This window comes from Meriones unguiculatus, chromosome 9 (assembly GCF_030254825.1).
Source record: "Meriones unguiculatus strain TT.TT164.6M chromosome 9, Bangor_MerUng_6.1, whole genome shotgun sequence".
In the NCBI taxonomy this organism is placed as follows: Eukaryota; Metazoa; Chordata; class Mammalia; order Rodentia; family Muridae; genus Meriones; species Meriones unguiculatus.
The window spans coordinates 62,470,594-62,495,241 of NC_083357.1; the positions used below are offsets into that span (position 1 = coordinate 62,470,594).

The 24,648-nt window shown below is 43.5% G+C and overlaps 1 protein-coding gene across 3 annotated transcripts in view; it reads left to right on the forward strand.

Moving 5' to 3' along the window:
- Fbxo16 (F-box protein 16) overlaps positions 1-24,648 on the forward strand; it is a 46,517-nt gene that overhangs the window by 9,849 nt on the left and 12,020 nt on the right. For all 3 annotated transcript variants that reach the window (XM_060391338.1, XM_060391337.1, XM_060391336.1), the window contains 5 exons: positions 4,444-4,479; positions 9,855-10,061; positions 11,324-11,488; positions 14,889-15,118; positions 20,982-21,084. In XM_060391338.1, the coding sequence (XP_060247321.1) occupies positions 4,444-4,479; positions 9,855-10,061; positions 11,324-11,488; positions 14,889-15,118; positions 20,982-21,084 (741 nt within the window). The remainder of the gene's footprint in view (positions 1-4,443; positions 4,480-9,854; positions 10,062-11,323; positions 11,489-14,888; positions 15,119-20,981; positions 21,085-24,648) is intronic.

Below are 24,648 nucleotides of genomic sequence, written 5' to 3' on the forward strand. Positions count from 1 at the left end.
AATGAAAATTCACTCTAATTCAGGGAACCTAAGAGTACAAAGCCAACTGAGGACTGACAACAAAGTGGTTTTTCCCGAATTTATATATTTGTGAAGGGCAGCCTCAACCAGATTGGAGCCCTCTTGACTTTGAGTCAGGATGTATCAAACAGGAGAGACTGATACCTGTCTGATATTTGTTCATTATTCCTTCTTGCCTCCTCTCTTCGGTGGTCTGTTTCTTTTGGGTGGGGATATGACTGTGAATTCCTGGGCTTGCTTGGAGTCTGAATAGATGTCAGTTTTACCTTTTCTTTTCAGCGCTTGGGCTCAAACCTAGGGCCTCACAGAGGCTTAGCAAACGCGCTGTCAATGAGCTGTGTCCCCAGCACTCCTCTTTACTTTGTGAGACATTGGCCTTACAAAGTTGCCTAAGCTGACCTGAATTCACTCACTCTCTAGCCTAGGCAGATCTTGAACTTGTGAGCCTCCTGCCTCAGTCTCCTGAGTAGCTGGGATGACAAGCCAGCACCACTAGGTCTAACTTAGACATTACATTTGCTTTAGCCTGCCGTGTGACAGAACCCACTTCCCGCCTCATTTCTTTCCTGATGCCTTTCTGTAGTCTTCTCCCTTCACATCAGTGTCCCTTTGTTCCTATGCGCCACACTGCTGGGGAACACCAGGATAGTGCAGCCCAACCTCCTCTTGAGAACTCAGTTATGATGTCAAGACCCAATCTTCTTATTGCTAGGTAGAGCCCTGGCACAAGTTTCTTAAGAATGTGGGGCTACAGGGTTGGTAGTGTTCACCTATAATCCATGCCCTCAGGAAGCTGAAGCAGGAGAAGTATCAATTCCAGACTGTCTCGGCTACCTAGTAAGTTCCAGGCAGTCAGGATGGAGAAGAGCATGATCATATGAAAGGCCAAGAGACCAAGGACAGAGGTTTTGTTGTTGTTATTGGAGAACTTTTTAAAAAACTTTAACATTTCTTATATCTTTTTCTTCCTACTCCACCCCAACACCAGGTAGGAGAAAGGATTAGTGGGAGAGGGGGCACAGTTCTTTCTTAGCCTGTTCTTTCTTAACCCTGTTGGTTAGGGTTGTCTGGTTCCTTGGAGCCAATCCAATCCTCGTTTCAGGAGATCTCCAGTTCTTGTCTCACAACAGCAACCAGGAGCTGTTCTTTCTCTGATCCCAACTCTCTGGGCTCTGGCAATTATTTCTTCTCCAGTCCTCAGATTTATTTTTTATTTTTATTTTTTTGAAAACAGTGTTCCCATGTTTATTTTAGATTTTGGCCCCCACATAAAGTATTATTTGAGTTTTTTGATGGACAATAAATAGCTAATGTAGTTCACTGTCAGATGAAAACACTACATACAATATCCTTACTGAGTTCCAGCTACCCTTCCTCCCAGCTCTTCTGCAGATGGCAAAGAGCTCCTCTCAGAGCCCCCATGAGGCAAATAGTCTGTTGCTGTGGACCCTCTGAATCAGTCCTACATCCCACACCAGGGACAAAAACAAAACCATGTTTATATGCATGTTTTGTTTTTGTTTTGTTTTGTTTTTGATAGTGGGTCTCATTTAAGCCAGGCTAGCCTTAAACTTGTTACGTAGTTGAAGATAAATTTGCATTGCTCCTCCTGCCTCTGCTTTCCAAGTGCTGAGAGTGCAGGTGTGTGCCCAGTTGTGCCTCAAACTCACTATCTTTCTGCTTCTGCCTCCTGAGTATTGGGACTAGAGTCCTGCACCACCATGCTAGACACCGTGACTTTCATGAGAGGCCAGGGGTCCTATCTAAAATAAAGAAATTGAGCAAAAAGCTCTTTAGGGTTATTATTTACTTATTTATTATTTTAAAGTTTTGTTTATGTGTATACGTTTGTGTGGGTATATTCACATGAGTGCAGTGCCTACAGAGCCCAGAAGAGGGAGTCAGATCACCTGGAGTTGGAGTTCCAGGTTGTTGTAAGCTGACAGGTGTCCTTAACCCCTGAGCCATCTTTCTAGCTCCTTTTTAGTATTTCTTTCATCTCTGACCTCCTATGGCTTCAGAAACTTTTTCATTATCATTGCTTGACCAGCAGTGTCATAGGGAGTCTGCTATGGGACCTGTTCTTACTGGTTCTCAGAAGCATGTAAGAGAGAGGGGTTCTCATCTCTATGGGGAGGTAAAGTGATCAGAAACTACTTGAGACAAAACCAGGCAACTCTCAACTGGGCACAGTGGTACATACCTTTAGCTCCAGAACATGGGAGGCAGAGGCAAGTGGATCTCTGTGAGCAAGGGCTACATAGAGAGATGCTGTATCAGAAAAAAGAAAATTCTTTAACCCCTGTAGAGCAGGAGAGTAGAGCAGAAAGGGAAGGGCCCCTGGGCATCAGATTGTATCATCAGTGATGGTTTGGCTTGGGAGGAGGCATTGGTAGAGGAGGAAGAGGCCCAAAACAGTTGAATCCACATTGAGTTTTGTCTCCTGTATTTTCTACATTCTCTTCTATTTGCATGTGAAATCCTGAGTTTATCTGTTGCCATGATTATAGGACCATAACATCCCAGTGGCAGTAAGTGGGGTGGGTGGAGGCGAGAGTCTTTTCTTTTTCTTCTTTAATATGCAAAAAGTACCAACGTGTGGTGCAGGAGGTTCCTTGGACAGGACAGCAAGGACTTCTCCTGGCACTTGGTGAAGCCCCCACTTTGCTAAGGCCTCTGGCAACCGGAGTGTGAGCGACTGAGAAAGAAAGGAAAAGATGACCTGCTGGGTGTGAAGCCAGCTTGTCATCCTCCACGGTGAGGAAGGAGCAAGGTCTGCACTGCCTCTCAGCTGAACATTCCTGCAGGGCTGCTCGGGAGCTGTGGCATTGATCCCCATTCAAAAGCTGACAGAGGGTGTCTGCGTTGGCGCTGCGGAGACAGGCACATATGTTCATTATTCGCTTCTCTCTTTGTAACCCCTCCTCTGCCAAATATACCCACGTTGGTTTTCTCCTCTTCGATTGCTCAAATCCACATATGCTCCAGGGCTCAGGAAAATAGCAACATATACGTTCACTCACACTGTATTACAACTCCCAGAAGGCCATCAGTTCTTACAGTCGCATCCGCTAGATTCTGCTATCTCGGGTACCAGCATTCTGCTTGAATGTGCCAAATGAGTAACACTTAGTTTCTGTCCAAAACAGTATATAAGAACAAACCCGTGCAGACACAAAGTTGCAAGCTCAGGGGTACATGTACAGAAATTACTAATTTTTATAATTAGCAAGCCCCTGGATGTCCATGTATACTGGTGTACACTGAAGGACAAAAGCGGAGCTGGAGAGATTGCTCAGTTAGTAAAGTGCTCTCTCGGCAAGCGTGAGGACCTGAGTTCAATGCCCAGCACCTGCACAAAAGCTGGACCCAGCAGCATGCATCTATAGCTCAGTGTCCAGGAAGCACAGACAAGAAGATACCTGGGGCTTGCTGGTTAGCCAGGCCAGCCAGCCTAACCAAATTGATGAGCTCTAGGTTCAGTGAGAGGCCCTGTCTCAAAAAGTAAGTTGGAGAGAGATTAGGGAAGATACCTGATATTGTTGATCTTTGGCCTCTACAATACATGCGAGAGAGAGATAGAGAGAGAGAGAGAGAGAGAGAGAGAGAGAGAGAGAAAGGAAGGAAGGAAGGAAGAAGAAGAAGAAACAGAATCACTCATTCCTGTGTTTTACAAGTTCAAGTGGTTAATACTGAAATTTTCCAGGAGCTCCATTTTCTTATTTGTCTGTGTTAGTTTATGACATTTCTAATTTGAGACTTGAATACTCCTTACAATTCCTTTCTCCTTCATCTTTCATTTCTCAGAGAGGCATGGTGGTACACACTTGTAACCCCAGCACTTGGGAGACAGAGGCAGGGGATCAAGCTTGTTGGACCAGCTTGGGCTATGTAGTGAATTTGAGGCCAACCTGGACTATAGAGTGAGACCCTGTCTAAAAGGAAAAAAGGAAAAAGAAAGGAGGATAGGAAGAAAGAAAGGAGGGTAGGTTACTTCTTTTATATGAATTATTCCATATACAAAAACTAACGTGAGAAACCTCATCTAGGTTAAAAGTAAGTAAAAATGGGCTGGTGTTACAGTTTAGTGGCCAAGTGCCGAGTGCTTTCCCAGAATGCACAGAGCCCTGGGTCTGATCCCCAGCACTGCATAAGCCAGACATGGTGTGGATGCAGTCCGTAATAGAACTCCCTGGAAGTAGAGACAGGAAGACTGGAAGGTCAAGGTCACCCTTAGCCTACAAAGAGAGTTCAAGGTCACTTAATAAATAAATAAAGTGCCCTCTGAGAAACTCAACCTGTCTCTTCAGAGTCAGTTGAGATAGTAAATACTTACTCACTGATCCTTTAATGATGTTATTTATAATGGATACGTTGAGCCATGATGTACAAAATAACCTTATTTTCTTTTATTTGCTGTAGGTATTTGAAGAACGAAGAGCTCTGCTTGGAAAATGGGTAAAATATTTATTAAAAATAAGGGCTGGGGATATCTGAGTCTTACAGTACTTGGCTAGCATGCACAAGGCCTTGGGTTCAATCCTCAATTCCACAAGATAGATGGATGGATGGATAAATAGATAGATAGCTAGATAGACAGACAAATAGATAGATAGATAGATAGATAGATAGATAGATAGATAGACAAACTGACAGATAGATAGAAGACAGATTAAAATGTGCCTGTTTCTGCACCATGGTATATTATCAGTTTTAGTCTATTCAAACTACTATCATGAAAATAATAGGCCAAGTTGCTATTTATTTCTTTTTCTTAGTTCTGGGGTTTGGAAAGTCTCAAGATCCAGGTTCTGTCATGAGTGTGTGGTGAGAGCCTTCTTGAGCTGCCATCCTGGCAGAAAAGGGGAATGAGGTCTCTGTTTTGATCCTGTTGGGAGGCCCACCTCCCAAAGGGCCTACTTACTACCTCCATCACTCTGCAGGTTAGGATTTCACGTTGCTTTAATTTTCTTGTTAAGATTTGTTTTATGTGTATGAGTATTTTGTCTGATGTGTGTATGTGTACCATGTGGGTACCAGATGACTATGAAGGCCAGAAAAGGGTATTGTATCCTCTGGAACTCGAGCTATAAATGGTTGTGAGCCACCATGTGGGTGCTGGGGATCAAACCTGGGTCCCCTGAATCATTTCCCTAGCTGTGACTGTTATTGTTTGAGTCTGACTCACTCTGGCTGGCCTGGAACTCACTAAGTAGCCCAGACTGACCTCAAATTTACATACTTTCAGGGACCCTCCTGTCTTAGTTTTCTAAATCTGGGATTATGAGGGTGGGTATTCCCGGCCCCCTAATGTGAATGTTTTAGGACACAAACATTAAGTCTGTGGTATTTATTATCTTGGTGCCTGTGGAATGTGTACCTAAGGCAATGCTGGCTCTTTCCTGGGAAACATGACTAATGATTTCCATTTAGACTCTACCTGGAAAACAGAGCTCATCCATTACTTTAATGGACATAATTTAATCAAAAGGACTGGTGAACAAATATTGAAAAAAAGACTCAGGAAGGGATTGATGAGGGTCTGTGGAGACAGAACTGGGCTAATGCCAGCCTCACTTGTACTTTGGAGGAAAAGCTCATGCCCAGCAGGGGACCCACACTCCTGAGAATGAAGTAGGCGCCACAGCCAGTTGGTTCTGATATACCCAAGGAAGCATGATGATTCTAAGTTGTCTGGATTGGAAACTGGACCCAGGACTCAGGGTGAAGAGGCAAGGTAGTCCTGACAGAAACAACAGTCTCTTCTTCCTCGGTTTCTGTCTTACTGCCTCCCTCTTCACAGGCAGCATTTAGCAGAGCTGGCTGTCCAAGAAGAAATAAGGAGTCTAAGAGTTCCAGCCTCCTAGACTCATGGAGTATAGTGATATAGGTTTGGATCTGAGAGATGGTATCTTAGTAACCAATGCAATTCATCCATTGGGCTCTCAGCAGCCAGGTACGTGCTTCTGTGTAGACATGTGAGAACACTAACGACTTCGTGCTTTTGCCTAACAAGATACAGCTACCCTTCATCATCAGTGGGGACTCTCTCCCTAACGAGGAGACAGAGTCCCAAAGGTCATTATCCATTACTGAATAATATCAAATTATGTGTTTCTGAGCAACAAATTACTTGTTGAATTACTCTACAGTCTCAACTAAATATTTGCTGCTACTCAAGAGAATTGAAAACATATGCTCATATAAAAACCTGCACATTAGTGTTTATAGCAACAGTATTCAAAATAGTCAAAAGCATAAATAATCCAAATATCCATCCATACGTATGAATAAACAAAATATGCTATGCGCATATGATGGAATATTATTCAGCCATAAGCTGAAAGTATCTCTCACACGTGATATGACACGGACAACCTTTGAAGGCATTGTATGCTGAGGGAAATAAGCAGGTAAAGACAGACATTGTATAACTCCATGTTACATGAGGTACTTAGAACTTCATAAAGATAGAAAATAAAATAGAGGGTAGCAGGGGTTGGGGAGCTACCATTTGATAGGTACAGACTCTTGGTTTGAGAAAGTTCTGGAGACAGGTGGTGGAGGTAGTTACACTGTAATGTGAGTTTATTTAACGTACCTATACACTTAAATGATTAAAAGAATGAATTTTATAGTTATTTTACCAAAGTTAAAAAAAAAAAAAAGGTAAAAGGTCAGGTATAGTAATAAAAGCCTGTGATCCCAGCACTTGGGAAGGAGAGGCAAGAGAATCAGCCCAGGGGTAGCCTCAGCTGCACACCAAGTTCAAGGCTAGCCTGGGCTCTTGAGACCCTTTTTGCATAAACCAGTCCTCTCCTACCCTCCATCTCCCCGACCAAAGAAGTGTAAAATAGGGTGAAATGCTTATGTATTCTTCTTTTCAAATGATTTTATCTTCAATAATGGTAATTTTAGTGGTCATTTTTTAATGGTAACTGCTTTAATAATAGGGATTTTATGGTAATTAAAAAATATTTAAAAATATAGTGAAGTTGTTGCCTTTATGGTGGCTGCTGCTGTGAGTGCCTCACCCACAGTCCAAGGCGAGGATGACACTGGATTCCTAACCCATGGATGGGAAGGTGACTTCATGGCTCTCAGACTGACATATTTGGTTACTGAGTCTCTGAAAGGTAGAAGATAAGAAATGAAAAATAAATTTAAGGGACACTCAGAGAACAGGGTACCATTTCTGGTGTGTGTGTGTGTGTGTGTGAAAATGTGCTGAGATTAGATAACGGTGGTAGGTTTGTGACCTTATGAATATACTAAAAATCAGTCCATTGTATACTTTACTTTTTTCTCATTTTCAAATGTGTGTGTGTGAGACAGAGATACCTGTATAAGGGCACACTGCCACAATGCTCATGTAGAGGTCAGAAGACAACTTTGTAGAGTCTGTTCTCTCCTTCCACCTTTACCTAGATTCCTAAGATGAAACTCAGGTCATCAGATTTGTGTGTGCTCCTTGTCCCTTTAACTGCTGAGCCATCTTCCTGGCCCTCCACCTTACTTATAAAGGCAGGGTCTCTTACTTAACCTGGAACTCATGGATTTGGTTTAGACTGACTGGCCAGTAGCCATAAGGACTCCCTTGTCTCAGCCTCTCCAACGCTGGGATAACAGGTGTGTGCCACCACACCCAGCTTGAAATGGATGCTAAGGAGCCACATTCAGATCTTCCTGTTTGCAAGGCAAGTGCCTTTCCAACTGAGCTGTCTCTCAGTCCTTTACAGTCTTGGCATTTAAAAATGTTTATTTTTAATTCTGTGTCTATGTGAGGGGTCAGAATAATCCACAGAACAGTGTCCTCCAGGTGACACCTTGAGACAGTAGAATAAGAAAGCTCTAATGGCTCCCCAGTCTCACAAGCTGGCCTTCACTTTTGTGCTGCAGGATTATGCTGGAGAACTGATGAGAGAGATAAAGGAGATTATTAAATTCCTGCATAGATTATCTACTTTCTGGTTTAGCCTAACACCTTCTAAACTCCAAAGGGATTTTCCCCCCTGCTGCTCCGTATTCTGAGTCATCCCCCTACCTTGAATTGGTAGGGGTTCAAGGAATGTAAATTCATTTGCTATTAGCTTAAACAAACACAATTAGAAAGGAAAATCCCGGAGGCAAAAAACACCTATCCGAGCCAAATGTAAATTATCCTGGACCTTCTTGATTAGGGAAACAAATGAAGAGCCCATGTAATTATCTTTTTAATCTCCAGGTAGAGTGTTTCAGTGTTTTCTTTTATAGGTTTTTATGATCCTAATGTTCTTTTATATTCATTTTAAGTCACATTATAATTTGAGTTCATTTTCTTATGTGGCATTAAGGAAATCTGGTGTGCTTAACTGGCCTCATTCTTTTCTAGGCACAAACATGACAGCTTCATGCTTTTAAAGCTTATGTATATCTTTTTTTATATTGATTTAATCACTTACATATTGTTTTTAAGCTCTCCATGGCATTTTAGAATAATGGTTGTCCTTTGTACAATTACATGCACGCATATACACATGTATGCATGTATGTAATCCTCATAACAACCCTACAATAGAGATATAATGACTGCTAATGTATTGATGAGGACATTTTGAATATTACAAACGGTAGAAAATTAAGAGTAAGACACTGAGTATTCACTCCTGTCAAACAATCCAAACTCAGAATGTGTAAGCAAATTTTATTTAACAGTCTGGAAAACTGTAATCCGGAGACACTGGCTCTAAATAGCTCCAAATCAGTGTTTAGAAGGAAATAAAGAAAGTGGGACTTTCACAGACAACAAGTTCTAAAACCATTACAAGGTAATTGAAATCCTTTAAAGAAAGACTCTTTTTGAAGTTGGAAAAGAGTTCTGGGGACTGGAAGGACACACACTGAAGTGGCATTTCTCTTATCTGTATCCCCAAAATGAATTTACACACATACTGTGAAGGAAAGTTTTAACTGTCAGTTTGCCACAGTCTAGACTCATTTGAGAAGGGAGTCTCAATTCAGCGACGGTCTAGACTGGGTTGGCCTATAGGCATGTCTGTGGGGAATTGTCTAGAAGGCAGTACCATTTCCTGAGCATGAGTTTCTGAACTATATCAGATAGGAGAAAGCTAGCTGAGAGCAATCAAGGATAGTTCATTTCTCCCTGCTCTACACATACACCTATATGTCTGTCTGTCTATAATCTATCCACTTATTATTATATTTTCCTAGTTACTGTTACTTTGATAAAATACCACAACAAAAAGCAATTCATGGGAGAAAGTGTTCACCTTAGTCCACAATTCCAGCTATAGTCCACCGTAGTAGAGATGTCAAGGCAGTAACTTAAAACAGCTAGTCCCATCTGTAGTCAAGAGCAGAGAGAAGCAAGTGCATACAAGTACATTTGTGCTCAGCTTTGTCTCTGCGCTGAGAAAGTCCAGGATCCCCTGCTTAGGGAATGGCACCTCCCATACTGGGCTGGCTCATCCCACATCAGTCAACATAATCAAGACAATCCCCCTAAAGGCCAACCTGACCTAGACCATCCCTCAATGAGACACTCTGCCCAAGTGGCTCTAGACTGTGTCAAGTTGACACTTGAGTTGACTAACCATTCCCTTATACACTGAAGGTCTAGGTCAGACGCACTCCTGCGTTACAGTCTGGTCGCGTACACAGAAATGTGAGAAAGAATAAGTAGGTGGCGAACTGTGGAATTTACCGAGCTGAGACAGAAACAAATACATGCTAGGCCTTAGCAATGACTTACTAAATTAACTTTCTGTGACATTCTCTCCCCTCCCAGTGATTGATCGGAATACACATGGGGCTCTTTTGTTCTGTTTCCTCAGTTTGACAAATGGACAGACTCTCAAAGGAGAAGAATTCTTACAAGCCTGCTAGAACGCTGCTCCCTGTCCCAGAAGAAGTTCTGTTGTCGAAAGCTGCAGGAAAAAATCCCAGCAGAGGCCGTGGACTTTACCACCAAGCTTCCACGGGTGTTATCTGTCTATATCTTTTCCTTCCTGGATCCCCGGAGCCTTTGCCGCTGCGCACAGGTAAAGGCAATGCCACATGGAGTTTTGTTGGGACAACATTAGGAAACTCTGAAAGTGCAGTATCCCAAAGACTAAACTCACAAATGTGTTCATAAAGCCAAGCAACAGATTTTATACTCTGCAGAGTTTGAATGACCCTTAACCTTTTCTTATGTCTAACTCTGTAGGCCCAAAGGTGTGTGTGTGTGTGTGTGTGTGTGTGTAAGACACTATGAGTGTCAGGTGACAAAAACAACTAGCAGTTACACACATATAAGTTGTTTCTCAGCAGGACAGCATTGCTCACAGCTACAATAATCCCCAAGATCTGTGGCTCTGAACCCTTTAATACATTTCTTCATGTTGTGGTAGACCCCCAACCACAAAATTATTTTCATTGCTATTCTATAGCTGCATTTTTGCTACTGTTAGGAACTGTAATGTAAATATATATCACTGATGGTCTTAGGTGGCCCCTGTGAAAGGGTCATTTGACTCCCCAAAGGGTTGTAACCCACATATTGAACGCCACTGCCCTAGACTGTGTAGTGCGGGTACCTGTCAAGAGAAAAGCTCAAAAGAGGGTGTTTATGGGATGTGTAAAAAGAGGATGAGAGTGAAAGATATCTAACCTAAGCTGCATGACTGCAAACTCAGCACTTGGAAGGCTAAGATAGGAGAAACATTGTGAGCTCAGGGCTACCCTGGGCTACAGAGTGAAATCTTGTCTCAAAAAAATCAGAAAGAAAGATAGGTATATCTGAATGTGCCAGTACTACCTTTATTCAGATGGTGAGAGCTTGGGGAAAAAAGAGGCCAATGTTTCTTATAAGTAATTTTTTTACTGTATGGAACTGAAGTTAAGGAGCTGGAGAGATGGCTCAGCAGCTAAGAGCACTTGTTGCTCTTGCAGAGGATCCAGGTTCTGTTCCCAGCACCTATGTGACATCTCACAACTGTCTACAATTCCAGTTCCAGGGCATCTGACTCCCTGTTCTCTTTTGCATACCTATACATACACACAGGAAAATACTCACGCACATAAGAGTAAAAATAAGCAAATGTATACAGAAATAAACTGGACTTAAATTAAGATATAAACCTGTAAAGCAGGCATGGTGGGGCGTACCTGTAATTCTAGCACACACAGGAGGGTCGGGAGTGTAAGTTACTGAGCTGTGCCTTCCAGGAAAAGGACAGACGTTATCTGGGACCCCAACAAGGCAGCTCAAGCAGCAGAGGAAATGAGGATGTGAAGTGAGTAGGCTGCTTTGTTTCCTCAGGTGAGCTGGTACTGGAAGAGCTTGGCTGAGCTGGACCAGCTCTGGATGCCCAAGTGCCTGCGCTTTAACTGGTACATCAGCTTCTCCCCAACACCCTTCGAGCAGGGTGTCTGGAAAAAGCACTACATTCAGATGGTGAGAGAACTTCACATCACCAAACCCAAGGCAAGTTCGAGACAGAAAGCACACTCCTAGAACTGTGAGTTCATGATCCAGTCTGAATGTAAGAAAGGGAGTGGGCCAAAGGACATACCCCATGACTTCAAGCTTCTCTTTTGAGGCTATGCAGACTCTTCGCTATATTCATGTTACCAAGAGTTCTCACCTGACACCCTCCAATCACAGCTACCTTTAGAAGTGAGTACCGGAGGGTGCTTCTCTCTGGACCCCATCCTTGATTTCTTCGCCACTCCCTCAGACACCAGACAACTCTAACACAGGAATTCTGCAGTATATTCAGTAATCGTCAGCAAGGGCCATTAGAATTTAAACATTCAGATTTGCTACGGTTCTGTAAGATGAGCTGGAGTTTGTTGGTCGGTCAGTCAGTTGGTTGGTCAATTAATTCATCACCTATATATAAAAAAAAAAGCCAGACATGGTGGGACACACTTGTAATTCAGTACTGTGGAGATGGACCTCACTGGACAGCTAGCTGAGACAAATGGGAGAGCTCCAGGTCCCAGGGAGAGACTCTGCCCTCCACAATCATATCCACACATGTATGCACACGCACATACACACACACACACACATACACACACACACACACACACACACACACACACATACACACACACAATCACTTGATATTAACACTCACAGAGTAAAAGAAGAGATACAGGATCACTTTAATACAGATACGCAAACAAGTCATCTAACAAGATTCAGTATCCAGTCATGGTGACAGAATTCCAGAAAGACTTCATTCAGGCTGAAAATACTGCTCAGCAGTAGACAGACTAGTTGCTTTCCTAGCATGTGTCAGACCCAGGGTTTAACCCCAGCACCAGCACAAGAGATTTTAAATGGTAAGAGCAAAACTTGTATACTTCATTGTTGTAGATTTCATCATTGCCAATTTGTTAGAGTACCAAGCATTTTGTGCTTTTCAGAATCAATGATTTTTTTTCTATATGCTACTATTATATTTAAATACTTCCCTTATTTTTTAAATTATCGTGTATTATTTGATTTCCAATAGTGGTGCATTGTTTTTGCTTTTTGTTGCTGCGACAGAATACCTGCCAAAAGCAACTCAGAGAAAGAAAGGTTTGTTTTGGCCCACAGTTCTAGGGTACAGTCAACAATGTTGGGAAGTCTCAAGGTGGCTGTCACGTTGCATCCAGTCAGGAAGCTGAGAGTTGAATGCTCGTGTCCAGTGTACTGTCTCCTCTCTATGCAGTCTGGAACCTCAGTGCACGAGATGCTGCTGCCCCAATTAGGGTGGCTCTTCTCACTCCAGTTAACTCAGTCTGGAAACTCCCTCACAGACATGCTCAGAGGTTTGTCTCCTAAGTGAGTCTAGAGCCTGTCACATTGACAACACCAGCCATTGCAAGGATTAAAGTAGAACTCCTTCAGCAAAAAGACAAGGGTTTATTTCTAAATAAGCTAATAGAAATGAATGTCCATTCTAGATAAGACCTGTATAACATACAGAATTATACAAATATTAAGTGTCTTCTTAATATTTGTATAGTTGGCTACTGGGCTACAGTGATGGGTAATCTTGACTGTCAACATGCCTGTGAGCAGCCTGTTGTAAGGCATTGTCGTGATTGTGAATCCATGTGGGAGGGCCCAGTCCACTGTGGGCGGTGCTGACCCTAGGCAGGTGGTCCTGAGCTGTATAAGAAAAGTAACTGAGCATGATCCTGGAAGCAAGCCAGCAAGCAGCATTCCCCCATGGTTTCTGCTTCACGTTCCTTCCCTGACTTCCCTTGATGACGGTCTGTAAACCTGTAGCATGAAATAAACCCTTTCCGCCCCAAGTTGCTTTTGGTCATAGAGTTTATCATAGCAGTAGGCAGCAAACGGATACAGCCATAACCAAGCTAATAAACACTTGCCCAACACTGTCATGTGCTGGGTGCTAAGAGTGCAGGGATCCTAACCAGGTCTCCACAGAGTTCAGTCTAGCAGCCACGACACACTCAAATGAACGCTGTAATGCTGAGGATAATCCTGGAGTAGAGGTGACTACAATAAACGAGGAGTGGCTCAGACGATGAGTAACTATCTTGTCATGCTCGGGGAACTAAGGTTGCTTCTCCCTCCTTCCTTCTTCTCTTCTCTCCCCCTCCCTCCCTTCTTTCCTTCTTTATTTTTGGTGGTGGCACTGGGTGTGGGATAGAAGACCCTAGGAAAGACTCTACCAGAGAGCTACACTCCAGTCTCACCTGGGGAAATTCTTGATTTTTTTTTTTTAACTCACAATTGAAGCAAGCCAATTTACCAAGCAAAGCTTCCCTAATCTCTTAATGAACAAAAATTGAGCTCTTAATGGCTTCCCAACATACCAGTACCACTTCCCTTAGGCTAAACCTACACTGAAAACACTTTATGAACTGAGCACACAAAAGACAGACTTCTAATCCTGGAAATGAAATAGAATTACTCTTAGGGAGTTGCTTGGCTTCGGATAATTGACATGGCCACAGTCAGGGCAACTTGAACTTGTCTGTCTGTTAGGTCATTAAGGCTAGGACCCTTTCTGTGTCGGGGGGGTGTGGAGTGTGTGCGCCCTTTTTGTGAATATACTAACTGCAGTGTGACAGGTAGATAATGGGGGGTAAGCAGAACGACGGGATCAGATAAGGAAGTTTGATGTGTGGACTTGAAGCACCACAAACTTGAATTTGAATTTTGGGTTCAAATTCAAATTCTACTTATCTCCTTGTGAGCAATTGAGCAGTTTCTTCTAGCTTGAGTTTCTGCCTCTGCAAACTAGAGCAATGATGTGAAAGGCAGGAAAGGTGCTCACAGCTACAATCTAAGCGCTTCTGGGGCTGGGGAAGGACTACAGTGAGTGCTAGTTACCTAGTTCTAGGCCAGCCTGGGTCATGGACTAAGGACTGTCTTTCAAGACAGAAGTAAGGCCGGTAATACAGCTCAACTGGTAGAGTGTTTGCCTGTCAGTCATGAAGCCCTACACTCACTCCTCCTCAGCACTAGATAAATCAGGCCTGATGTTACATGCAGGCCTGTAATCTGAGCAGTCAGGAGGCAGAGGCAGGAAGAGCAGGAATACGAGGTCATATTGGGCTATGCAGGGAGTTTCAGGTGAGCCTGGGCTACACAAGACCCAGTATACATAAATAATAAATAAATTATTATGAAGGTGGAATAAGAAAATGCAAAGAAACTTCTGTGCACATCCAAGTACTGTCACATCCTGGGACAGTGGCAGTGATCCTCACCACCATTATCTCCATCGCCATTGCCGTAGTGATGACGAGGGTGAGGATGACGGGGAAGACGGTTAAGGTTCTCGTGTTCTTTGTCTACTGGTGTTGTTATTCTGGCACTCTGGGAGTAGAAGTAATACCTTTTCTTCCTCTAGACACCTCCAAAGGATGGCTTCATGATTGCTGATGTTCAGCCAGTTCCTGGCAGTTCTCCAGAGGAAAAGCAGTCCCCTTCCTTAGCTTTGCGGTCCTCCTCCTCTTTGAGAAAGAAGAATAACCCAGGGGAGAAAGAGCTTCCACCATGGCGGTCGTCAGATAAGCACCCCACTGACATCATCCGCTTTAACTACCTAGACAACTGTGACCCTGAGCACCTCTGGAAAGGGTGAGAAGTTCCGTGCCCCTCTCAGCCTATCTGTTTCAATAGGTGGATGCGGACTAACTATTAACAAGTTTGCCCTCTTCCCCGTCATCTGCTCCTTACAGCTACGAGTCAGCGGTACAACCCACTTAACATTTTAAACACCGTGACTACTGCGTGTGTGTGCATGTCACGACACATGTGCATGGGGGTCAGAGAACAACTTTTAGGAGTTGATTGTCTCCTTCCACCCTGGGTTTAGAGGATCAAACTCAGATCATCAGGTGTTACATGTGTAGCAAGGGCTGCTACCCACTGAGCCATCTGGCCGGCCCATTGCTTAGCGTTTATCCATTTAAATGTTTTATTTCATTACTTATTTATGTGTATATGTTGTGTGTGCATGTGTGTGTTGGGAGCGGGGTGGCTGTCTGGCCTTTGAACTGGCGTTGCAAGTGGTTGCTGAGTGCTGTCCAGTCTGGATACTGGGAACTGAACTCACGTCCTGTGAAAGAGCGGGAAGAGCTCTTAACTGATAAGCCATCTCTCCAGCCCCAGCTATCTTTTAATATTTTCTTCTTTTATTTTATTTTTCCAGGACAGGGTTTCTCTGTGTAGGACTCACTTTGTAGACCAAGCTGGCCTCAAACTCACAGAGATCCGCCTGCCTCTGTCTCCCCGTCTTTTAATATTTTAATACCATTTTCAAGCCAGCACTATGTGGTACATTCTAGCTTTTTTTTTCCTTTTCCTTTTTTAATATTTTCTTCCTTTACTAGTGAGTAGGAAGACAAAGGAGGGAGGGACTGTGATCCTCCCATGGAGAGTATAAGGTAGTAAAAGAGCTACTGACTTTTCTGTTGAACTCATGGCCAGCAAAACTAGGCTAAGTAGGGATGGACTTGTCAAAGGTCAGACCAAACTCAAGGTAGCAAGCTAGTTAATGAGACCCTGTCTCAAAAGGAAAAATGATAGTTGAAATATTGGTGATACGTACCTGCGATCTTGGCACTGAGAAGACTGAGGTAGGAGCACAGCACATTCAAGGCCAGCCTGGTGTACATGGAGCTATCTTGTCTCAAAAACAAAAAATTCAATAAGTGCTCTATAATAAAGAAAAAATTAAGGTATGTAGAGTAAATATCATCAGTTATCGAAATGAGATGGAGAGAGTATGGTTCATTACTGTGCCGTTAATCTCTCGACTTTCCTGCCTTCTATAGGCTGGTTTGTTTGTGGTGATAGAGTCTCCTTTTGTAGCCCAGGCTTGTCTTGAACCTGTGCTCCTCCTGCCTCAGAACCCTGAGTGCTGGGATTATAAATGTGTGCCACCATGCCTGGCTCTCCTGTTTCTCTATATTGAATTATAATTATAATTTGGTGGCTCCCCATCAATTTATAATTTGGTGGCTGCTCATTTTTCCTACAGGTGGCCAATCTGGATAGTGTGACAAAGTCAGCCAGACAAAGCTAATTTAAAGCAGTTTAGCCATTGTCTGGAAGTTACCTTCTAGTCCTGCCCTTGAAATCAAGAGACTGGGGGATGAGGCTGGGCACACAGGGTCCACAGTGTGTAGCTAGCTCTCCTTGGGGCACGAAGAGGATTGCAAGCATACCAGAAACGGAAAGACAAGCCAGATGGACACCTGACAGAGAGGAAGGCAAACATTTAAAAATTAGCAAGAACTTGGATTTGTTTGTTGTGTTTTTGCTGGTTTTCATGTTTCGTTTTTTGAGGCAAAGCCCCATGCTGTGCCCTGAATAGGCTGTTCTTGAACTCACCATGTAGAGCAGGCCGGTCTCAAACTGGACACAGTTCTCTTGTTTTGCACCCCCGCCCCCTCCCAGTGCTGGAGTTACAGGTGTGAGGTACCAGGCCTGCTGAAAGTTTGGAACTTAAAAGTTCTCAGGGTGCCAAAATAGCATTACAAAAATTACACACTAATTGGGAGGATTAAAAAAAATGTATCAACACAGCTGAGAGAGCCAACAGTCAGCTCATTAGTTATGTGATCAACGTTATCATCACTAATAGCCGGAAACCCCTGATCATCAACTGTCCTGATAGATTACAAGACTAAATACAAACCTTCTTGCCCAAAGTCTTTGATTGGAAACTAATCGTGTCTCTGGGGGAACTGTCTATTTTTGTAGAGCATAAGTAACAAAGAAACAAATAAAAGATACTATAAGGGAACAGTGAAGGGAAGCCAGCTGTGCTAAATTCGCTGGGATGTCGTAGATTCTGACTTCCTAAAATAAATCTAGGTACTGAGGGGAGGAGAGGGGAGGAAGTAGGGTCCTATAACCAAATGTAGCCTGAATCTGGAGGCTACTGGGAGAGGGAGAGAAGAGGGAGGGAAGGAAAAAAGAAGCATCAAAAAGTATTCTTAGAACAACTGCAGGAATTTGTGTCTGGCTTGTGTACTAAATGATATTAAATAATGTTTATTTCCTAAGACATATTGGTGCTAGTGTGACCGGGCAGACAAGTGTCTTCATCTTAGGGGAGGAGTGTTGAAGTATTAAGCCGGGTGTGTCTTTTCGGTAACTAAGCAAAGAACTAGCGCCACCCTAAAACCCAATCCCGTACCTGTGAAGGTGTGAAGTGAAGCCCAGAACCGCCAAGGGCTGTTAATATCTTCTTATGGCTCAGATCCCTGCCCCAGTCTTCTAGCTCTTCTGCTTGAGACTCCACAAGTAAAACTTGGGAGACGTCTGGAAAATGACGTGGCAAGTAATATTTGGGCAGACACATTCTTTCTAAATAAAAAGCTTCTTATGGCAGATGTTCAAATAGATGATACAGATGGATGGATGGATAGATGGATAGATAGATGACAGAAAAGCAAAATTAACCCTTTGTGGCTAATATCAGTTGTTAACAGTTTTTAACCCATAGCCAATCTTGAGTCATTATTTCTTACCTGTTCTTCCCCTCCCCTATATGATGATGCTGCTACGATTAAGAGAGGGTCTTACTCTGTAGCCCAAGGTAGCTTCAAATTCCCAGTCCTCATGCCTCAACCTTCCCAATGTGGAGACCACAAACATTCATCACAGTCTGGATCCCCTACATAGTTATTTTTATTATATTTAAAAAATAATTTATTTCATTTTTTTTCTCTGTGCATTGGTAGGAAAGTATCAGAATCTGTGGAACTAGAGTTATGAGCTGCCATGTGGGTGCTGGGAATTGAACCCAGGTCCTTTGGAAGAGCAGACAGTGCTCTTAACCACAGAGCCATCTCTCCAGTCCTATTTTTGTTTGGTCTTTTTTCAAGACAGGGTTTTGCTATGTAGCCCTGGCTGTCCTGGAACTCACTCTGTAGCCCAGGCTGGCCTTGAACTCACAGAAATCTGCCTTTGTCTGCTTCCCAAGTGTTGGGATTAAAGGTGTGTACCATCACTGCCAGCTTCTAAATTATTTTTTAAAAATAATGTCATATCATTTCACATATGACTTACTTCATGTCATATACTTCAACCTGTATTCTTAAAAGGTAAGGACCCTTTATAAAATCATAAGCTGACAGCCATCTTCCTGTAACTCAATGAGTAACTTAATACAATGACAGATCATCAGTGTTCCAGGTCCTTTGACTGTCACACAGATGCTTGACTGTTTATGAATGCTTTGTTTAATCAGGTTCCAGCTAAGATCTAAAGTACATGTCGTATTTGCCTCAGGTGTCCCTTCTTGTTCTGAACTGTGAGTTAACCTTCTGGTCGACCTCCACCTCTTCTGTTGTTCTTCGCCCTCCTTCTTACCCCACCCGCCTCTTGCAATTTGTTGTAGAGATCGGGCATGTGTCATGCTTCTCATATTCTGAATTCTGTGGAGTGCCCCTACCAATGTGCATCTTCTCGTGTCCCCTGTCCTCTGTCCCTGGCCACGCTGACAGTCAGAACTAGAGGCTCTAGAATATGTGAACAAAGACATGCACCTCCATTTCTGGTTCTTTCTGTGTTGTTGGTAACCATGGAAGCTCATTACCTAATGCACTCTTTTAGACGAAGTTATTATAAAGGGCCAGATGGGAGATATTTTGGACTTTGTAAGACATGAACTTTGTGGTACAACGGCTCAGCTCTGATAGCATAGTCTGAAAAATAGCCTAGACAATAGACACACATCCAAATCACTGTTTTCTGATACAGCTTTATTAACCAAAGTAGGCGGCAGGCGGGACTTTCCTCTGGGCTGAGGATTGATGGCCTCTGCCTTCTCTTATTGGTCTTTACTTTTATCTTTGGGAGATACTCTGCTAAAGAATATTCAGAGAGGCTGGGCATGCTGGTGCATATCTTTAATCCTAATACTCAGAGGCAGAGCTGTAGAGAGAGGCAGATGGATTCCTGTGAGTTTGAAGCCAGCCTGGTCTACGTAGTGAGTCCCAGGCCAGCCAGGACTACATAAATAGACCCTGTAAAAAAACAGACAAAGACTATTCAGACATATAATGGTGTTAAAGGCAAGAGAAAAAACTGTACTGCATGTAGGCAGTGCCACCAACTTTACGGTCAAGATCGAACTTTTTCATTTTGCATTTTGTTATTTCTTCTCTTTCTCACACTCATACTCTGGAGAACATTCTAGATCATTCCAAAGTCAAGTATACAAAAGAAGATTATGTTTTTGGGAGTCAAGCTTTTGCCCCTAAGTCCCCAAATTGTTTCTGGTGGATTAATATGGGAATCTTACTTGCTGATAATGATTTCTCAATTTTTTGTATAATTCTTCCTTTTTAAAAAGTTCAAGGAGTTGAATAGGGTGGTGCATGCCTGTGACCCAAAAGCTTAGGAGGCAGAGGCAGGATGAACAGCAGGAGTTTTAGGGCAGCTTGGCCTACACTGCAAGTTTCAGGAGCAGCCAGTAAGGGTTATATGTAAGACCCTGTCTCAAAAATAAATAGATAGGACTGGAGAGATGGCTCAGTGGTTAAGAGTACACGCTGTTCTTCCAAAGGTCCTGGGTTCAGTTCCCAGCACCCACATGGCAGCTCCCAGCTGTCTGATGCTGTCTTCTGGTATGCAGATGCAGACAAAGTACCCATACACATAAAATAAATACATAAGTAAATAAATAGCACAAACAAAAGTAATAATAAGATTTAACAAACAGAAAGTACAGGGGTGGGCTGGAGGGATGTCTCAGCAGTTAAGAGCACTGACTGCTCTTCCTGAGGTCCTGAGTTCAAATCCTAGCACCCACATGGTGGCTCACAGCATCGATAACTCTACTTCCATTAGATCCAATACTCTCTTCCGCTGTGCAAATGTACATGCAGACAAAACACCTATGTACATAAATAAACCTTTTAAAAAAATAGGAAGTACGGGGTCTACTGCTTTTGCAGAAGACCTGAGTTTAGTTCCTAGCACCCCCACATGGCAGCTCATAACTGCCTGTAACTCCAGGGGATCTGACACTCTCTTCTGGCCTCCAGAGGCACTGCTCATATATATGTGTAGGCAGAACACTCGTGCACGTAAAATAAAAATAATGTTTTTAAAAGTTCTAGCCAACAGTAGACATGTTATGTTTTCAGAAGTCTCCCAAGACGAATGGCAGCATACGGTATGTCTGCCTTTCCTCTCCTGATTTCCTTTCTCATGTGTCATTGTATCCTGAGGCTCATTCTGCAGTTGTCTATAGAAATACTCTGCCTTCCTTTTTACAGCTCATAGCTCTCCATTGTGTTCCTATGCCAGGGTTAATTGAACCAGCAATCTGTAGACAGACATTTGATTTATTTCCAGTGGTGTGCAGGCGGTCTTTAAATCACCGCACCAACAAAAGTCAAAAAATGAAAAATAACTATGTGAACTGCCAAAGACTTAAAGTGATCAGTTATAATGTTCCCATTACTTTGCAATTTTGCAGAAGAAGAAAAAGAAACGAAGTGAACCCAGACTTCAAGCGGCAGTTGCGAGATAAGAAAAATCAGCTTCAGGGGAGAGCCAGGCTCAGGAAAGCACGGTCCCTGGTAAGTCTGCTTGCAAAACACCCCTCCCGTCATCAGGAAATTACCCTGATCCCTAATCCTGTTTGTGAAATTGAATTCGTTTGCTAAATCAGAATCATCAAGTGGTTGTTTAAACCTTGTTTTCTGGGCCTGGAGAGGCTGCTCAGTTGCTAGAGCAATTGCCAGCATACACAAAGTCCTGGCTTCCCTCCCCATCGCAGCAAACACCTCACAGTGGCACACGCCCAGAATCTCAGCTCTTGGGAGATAGAGGCAGAAGGAGCAGAAGTTTCAGGTCATCTTTGGCTACCTAGCAAGCTCGAAGCCAGCCTGGACTCAAAAAGAAATGGATAGAAGTGATTCCAAAATGACTGAATTAAATTTTTTTCTGTCTCCAGTCAAAAAGCAGTTAATCAGCAATGCAATAATGTCAGTAACTGTGAGTAGTGAACACAATTAATTTGTAGCAGACTTTCCCAAATTTGTGATTTGGACCACAGGGGACCCCTTTTTATCATATTATGAGAGGTTTTGGAGTAAAGTAAGGATGAATACTGGTGGAATTAAAAGTGCATGTAATGTAATAAGAATTGAGAGAAAAGCGGAGGACACACTCCAGGAAAATTAATAGAGAATGGATATCAATTGACGGGATAATCCGCACCCACTTGGGAGTAAATCTTTTTCACAGCTCTGCTTGAGAACCTGCTCCTTTCTGCTGAAATGCATTTTCAAGGGTTATGTTAAGGGAGAGAGGGAGTGAGGGATGAGCTTCTTAAACTAGACCTGCGGGTGTGCTGCAGACCAGTTCTGCTGCTCTCAGGGAGGTTCCTGTAGACACTTGCCGGCTGTGAAGCTTGAACCAAAGCAGTAACGCTGTCCACGAATCTGCTGCTTGCTAACAAAACAAACAAACCACAGCCAGTATGAGCCTCACCACACAGGCCAATATGAGCTATTCTGCCTCGTTTCCATCAGAAGCTGGGTCAGATGTAGTGGCCTGCTCAATTCCAGCACTCAACCAGCCTGAGTCTGAGACTGGACTCAAAATACCAGAGAGATAGAGATAGAGGGAGGGGATGAGAAGAGAGGGAGAGGGAGAGAAAGAAACACACAGAGAGAGACTGACTATGAATCTATAGATAGTAAGAGTTGGTGGCCATGCATGCTTTAAAAAAAAAATCAATGAAATTGAATGTTTCTCTTACTTAAAAAGCACAAAAATCTGTGGCTTTGACATTAGCCATCTATCAAAGATTTGTTAAAGTATTTGTTAGAATTCAGAAGTGGAGGTTGGAGATGTAACTCAGCTGGTTGCAGTGTTTACCTGTCATGCATGAAGTCGTGGTTCATTCCCCAGCATTGCACAACCTGGTTATGGTGGCTCCCACCTGTAAACCCAGCCCTGGGGAGGTGGAGGCAGGAGGATCAGAACTTCAAGGTTATCCTTGGCTACATAGCAAGTTCAAGGCCAGTCTGAGCTATGTGAGATCCTATGCCCCATCCACTAATGAAGAAGACATTAAAAAGCATCTGTGGATGCCTTTAATCCCAGCACTCAAGAGTCAGGGGCCGGATGAATCTCTGTAAGTTTGAGGCCAGTCTGGTCTACAAAGTGAGTTTCAGACTAGCCAGAACTAGCTATAAGACATTGCCTTAAAAGCATAGGTAAATAAATACATAAATAGCCATGAAGAAATTGTGCTAATTAGGGCTAAGAGGGAAACCCAGATGAATTAATGATAGAGAACAATTAGCTGTTACTAAATATGGGATTGTTATATCTACTTGTTTTGGCTTTGTAAGTGTACTAATTACTATATACGTTTGGTAGTTCTGACAAAGAACATGGAGTATAATTTGCCAACCCCCCCCCCAACAATGTTGTGGTCTTTGACTCATGCCTGTGATATGCTGGCCTGTGACAAGCCTGGCTGTTGAGGCTGCAAAATGATGGTTCGGGACCCCTCTCTATAGAGTGGTGGTTTGCCCTGACTATAGGCTCCAGTCCTGGGAAGGAAAAGCCAGGCAGGTGATGCAGGACCCCTGTGATAGTGAAGAGATGCCGTGGGGAGCCTGCAGAGGGGAGAAAGTGGCCGCTGGTGATGGTATCCCTCCTAAAGAGGGGGACACTGTGACACATGGGAACACATCCCAAGTGATTCCAAGGAAGAACTTTGATAGAAAGTTCTAGGATCCTTTCAACAGGTTTGTGAGGGAAGAGAAATGTATGTGGGGGGGGGGCAGCTGGTGCTAACAGCACAGATGAATGTGGTGTGCCTCCATCAACTAACCAGAGGACTACAGTAATTTTGGACTTGTTCCTCCTGTGGGAGACGGATGTGTGATAGTTGGAGAAGGTAAGGTGTTGTTAAATGGGAAGGTCTGGGGAGAAGGAAGCACACAAGAACTACGAAAGAATACAACGAGCACTCCATAGCCTACTCTAGGGTCCTCGCTGCAGCTGGGGAGCCTCGCTTCTCTTCTGCCTGTCACTCCTCAGAGCGAGCTGAGATGGGGCTCTGTCTAAAGAGAAACATCCCCGGGGCACCAGCTTCTAATTTTCACACGGAGCGCTGTGAGCTTGCCCAATTCCTGCTTAACAGGTATGGTTTGGAAGTCGGCTTTCTCTGTGAGGTCCCCAGGGGCTGCCTGAGATGTAGCCGATTCTCTAACATCTGTTAGAGGATGGGAATCAAGCTTAGATCTGATTGGGGATGCTTCAAAATTTCCAAGCCTTCCTGGGAAGTTTTCATACATATGAAGAAATCCGCATTGCTATTAGTTATGACGGTATTCCACACCAAACAGAACAAGGGAGAAGCACAAACACCACAATGCCCTTGTCCTCTTTAAATGTCAAAGCTTTGGTTTTTTTTTAAAGTCTGGTATCAAAACACACACACACACACACACACCATTTTTTTCCCCCACATCTTGATAGTTGGCCTCCAAAAGCCATTTAGGGACGGAGGGAGTTGTCTCCCCTGCAGAGAGGAGTTGATAAGTTTGTAGAGAGGAATGGTACTCCAGGGCCATGGTCGTAACAGACACCAGGATGCAGAGGAAGGATAACCTAAGCCTATACAGTACTTGAGATCAGGGAAAGAAGCTGTGGTTTGTTACTTCTGTCTGGGGAAGGGAAGGGAAAGGGGAGAGAGGACGGGAAAGGAAGAAAGGGGACGGGAAGGAAAGGAAGGATGAGGCCAGGGAATAGAAAGGTGAGAGGGGGAAGAGAGGGAAGTTGAGAAAGGTCAAGGTTGACCCCTCATCCCATTTAAAGTACATATGTTTGCTAGTATTGGGGTATGAACCTCCTTCCATCTCTATGTTCAGAGATAGGTACAGAAGGAGAGAGAGATTTTATTTATTTTCATCAGTTTGTGTGTTTTGCCTGCATGTATGTTGGTGCTCCATATTGTGCAGTGCCCACAGAGGCCAGAAGGAGGTGTCACACCGTCTGGAACTGGAGTTGCAGGTAGTTGTTAACTGTTCCGTGGAGCTGGGGCTCCGGGTCCTGGGTTCCGGAAGAGCAGCCAGTGCTCTTAACCACTGAGCCATCTCTCTATCTGTGCCCCTGTGCCC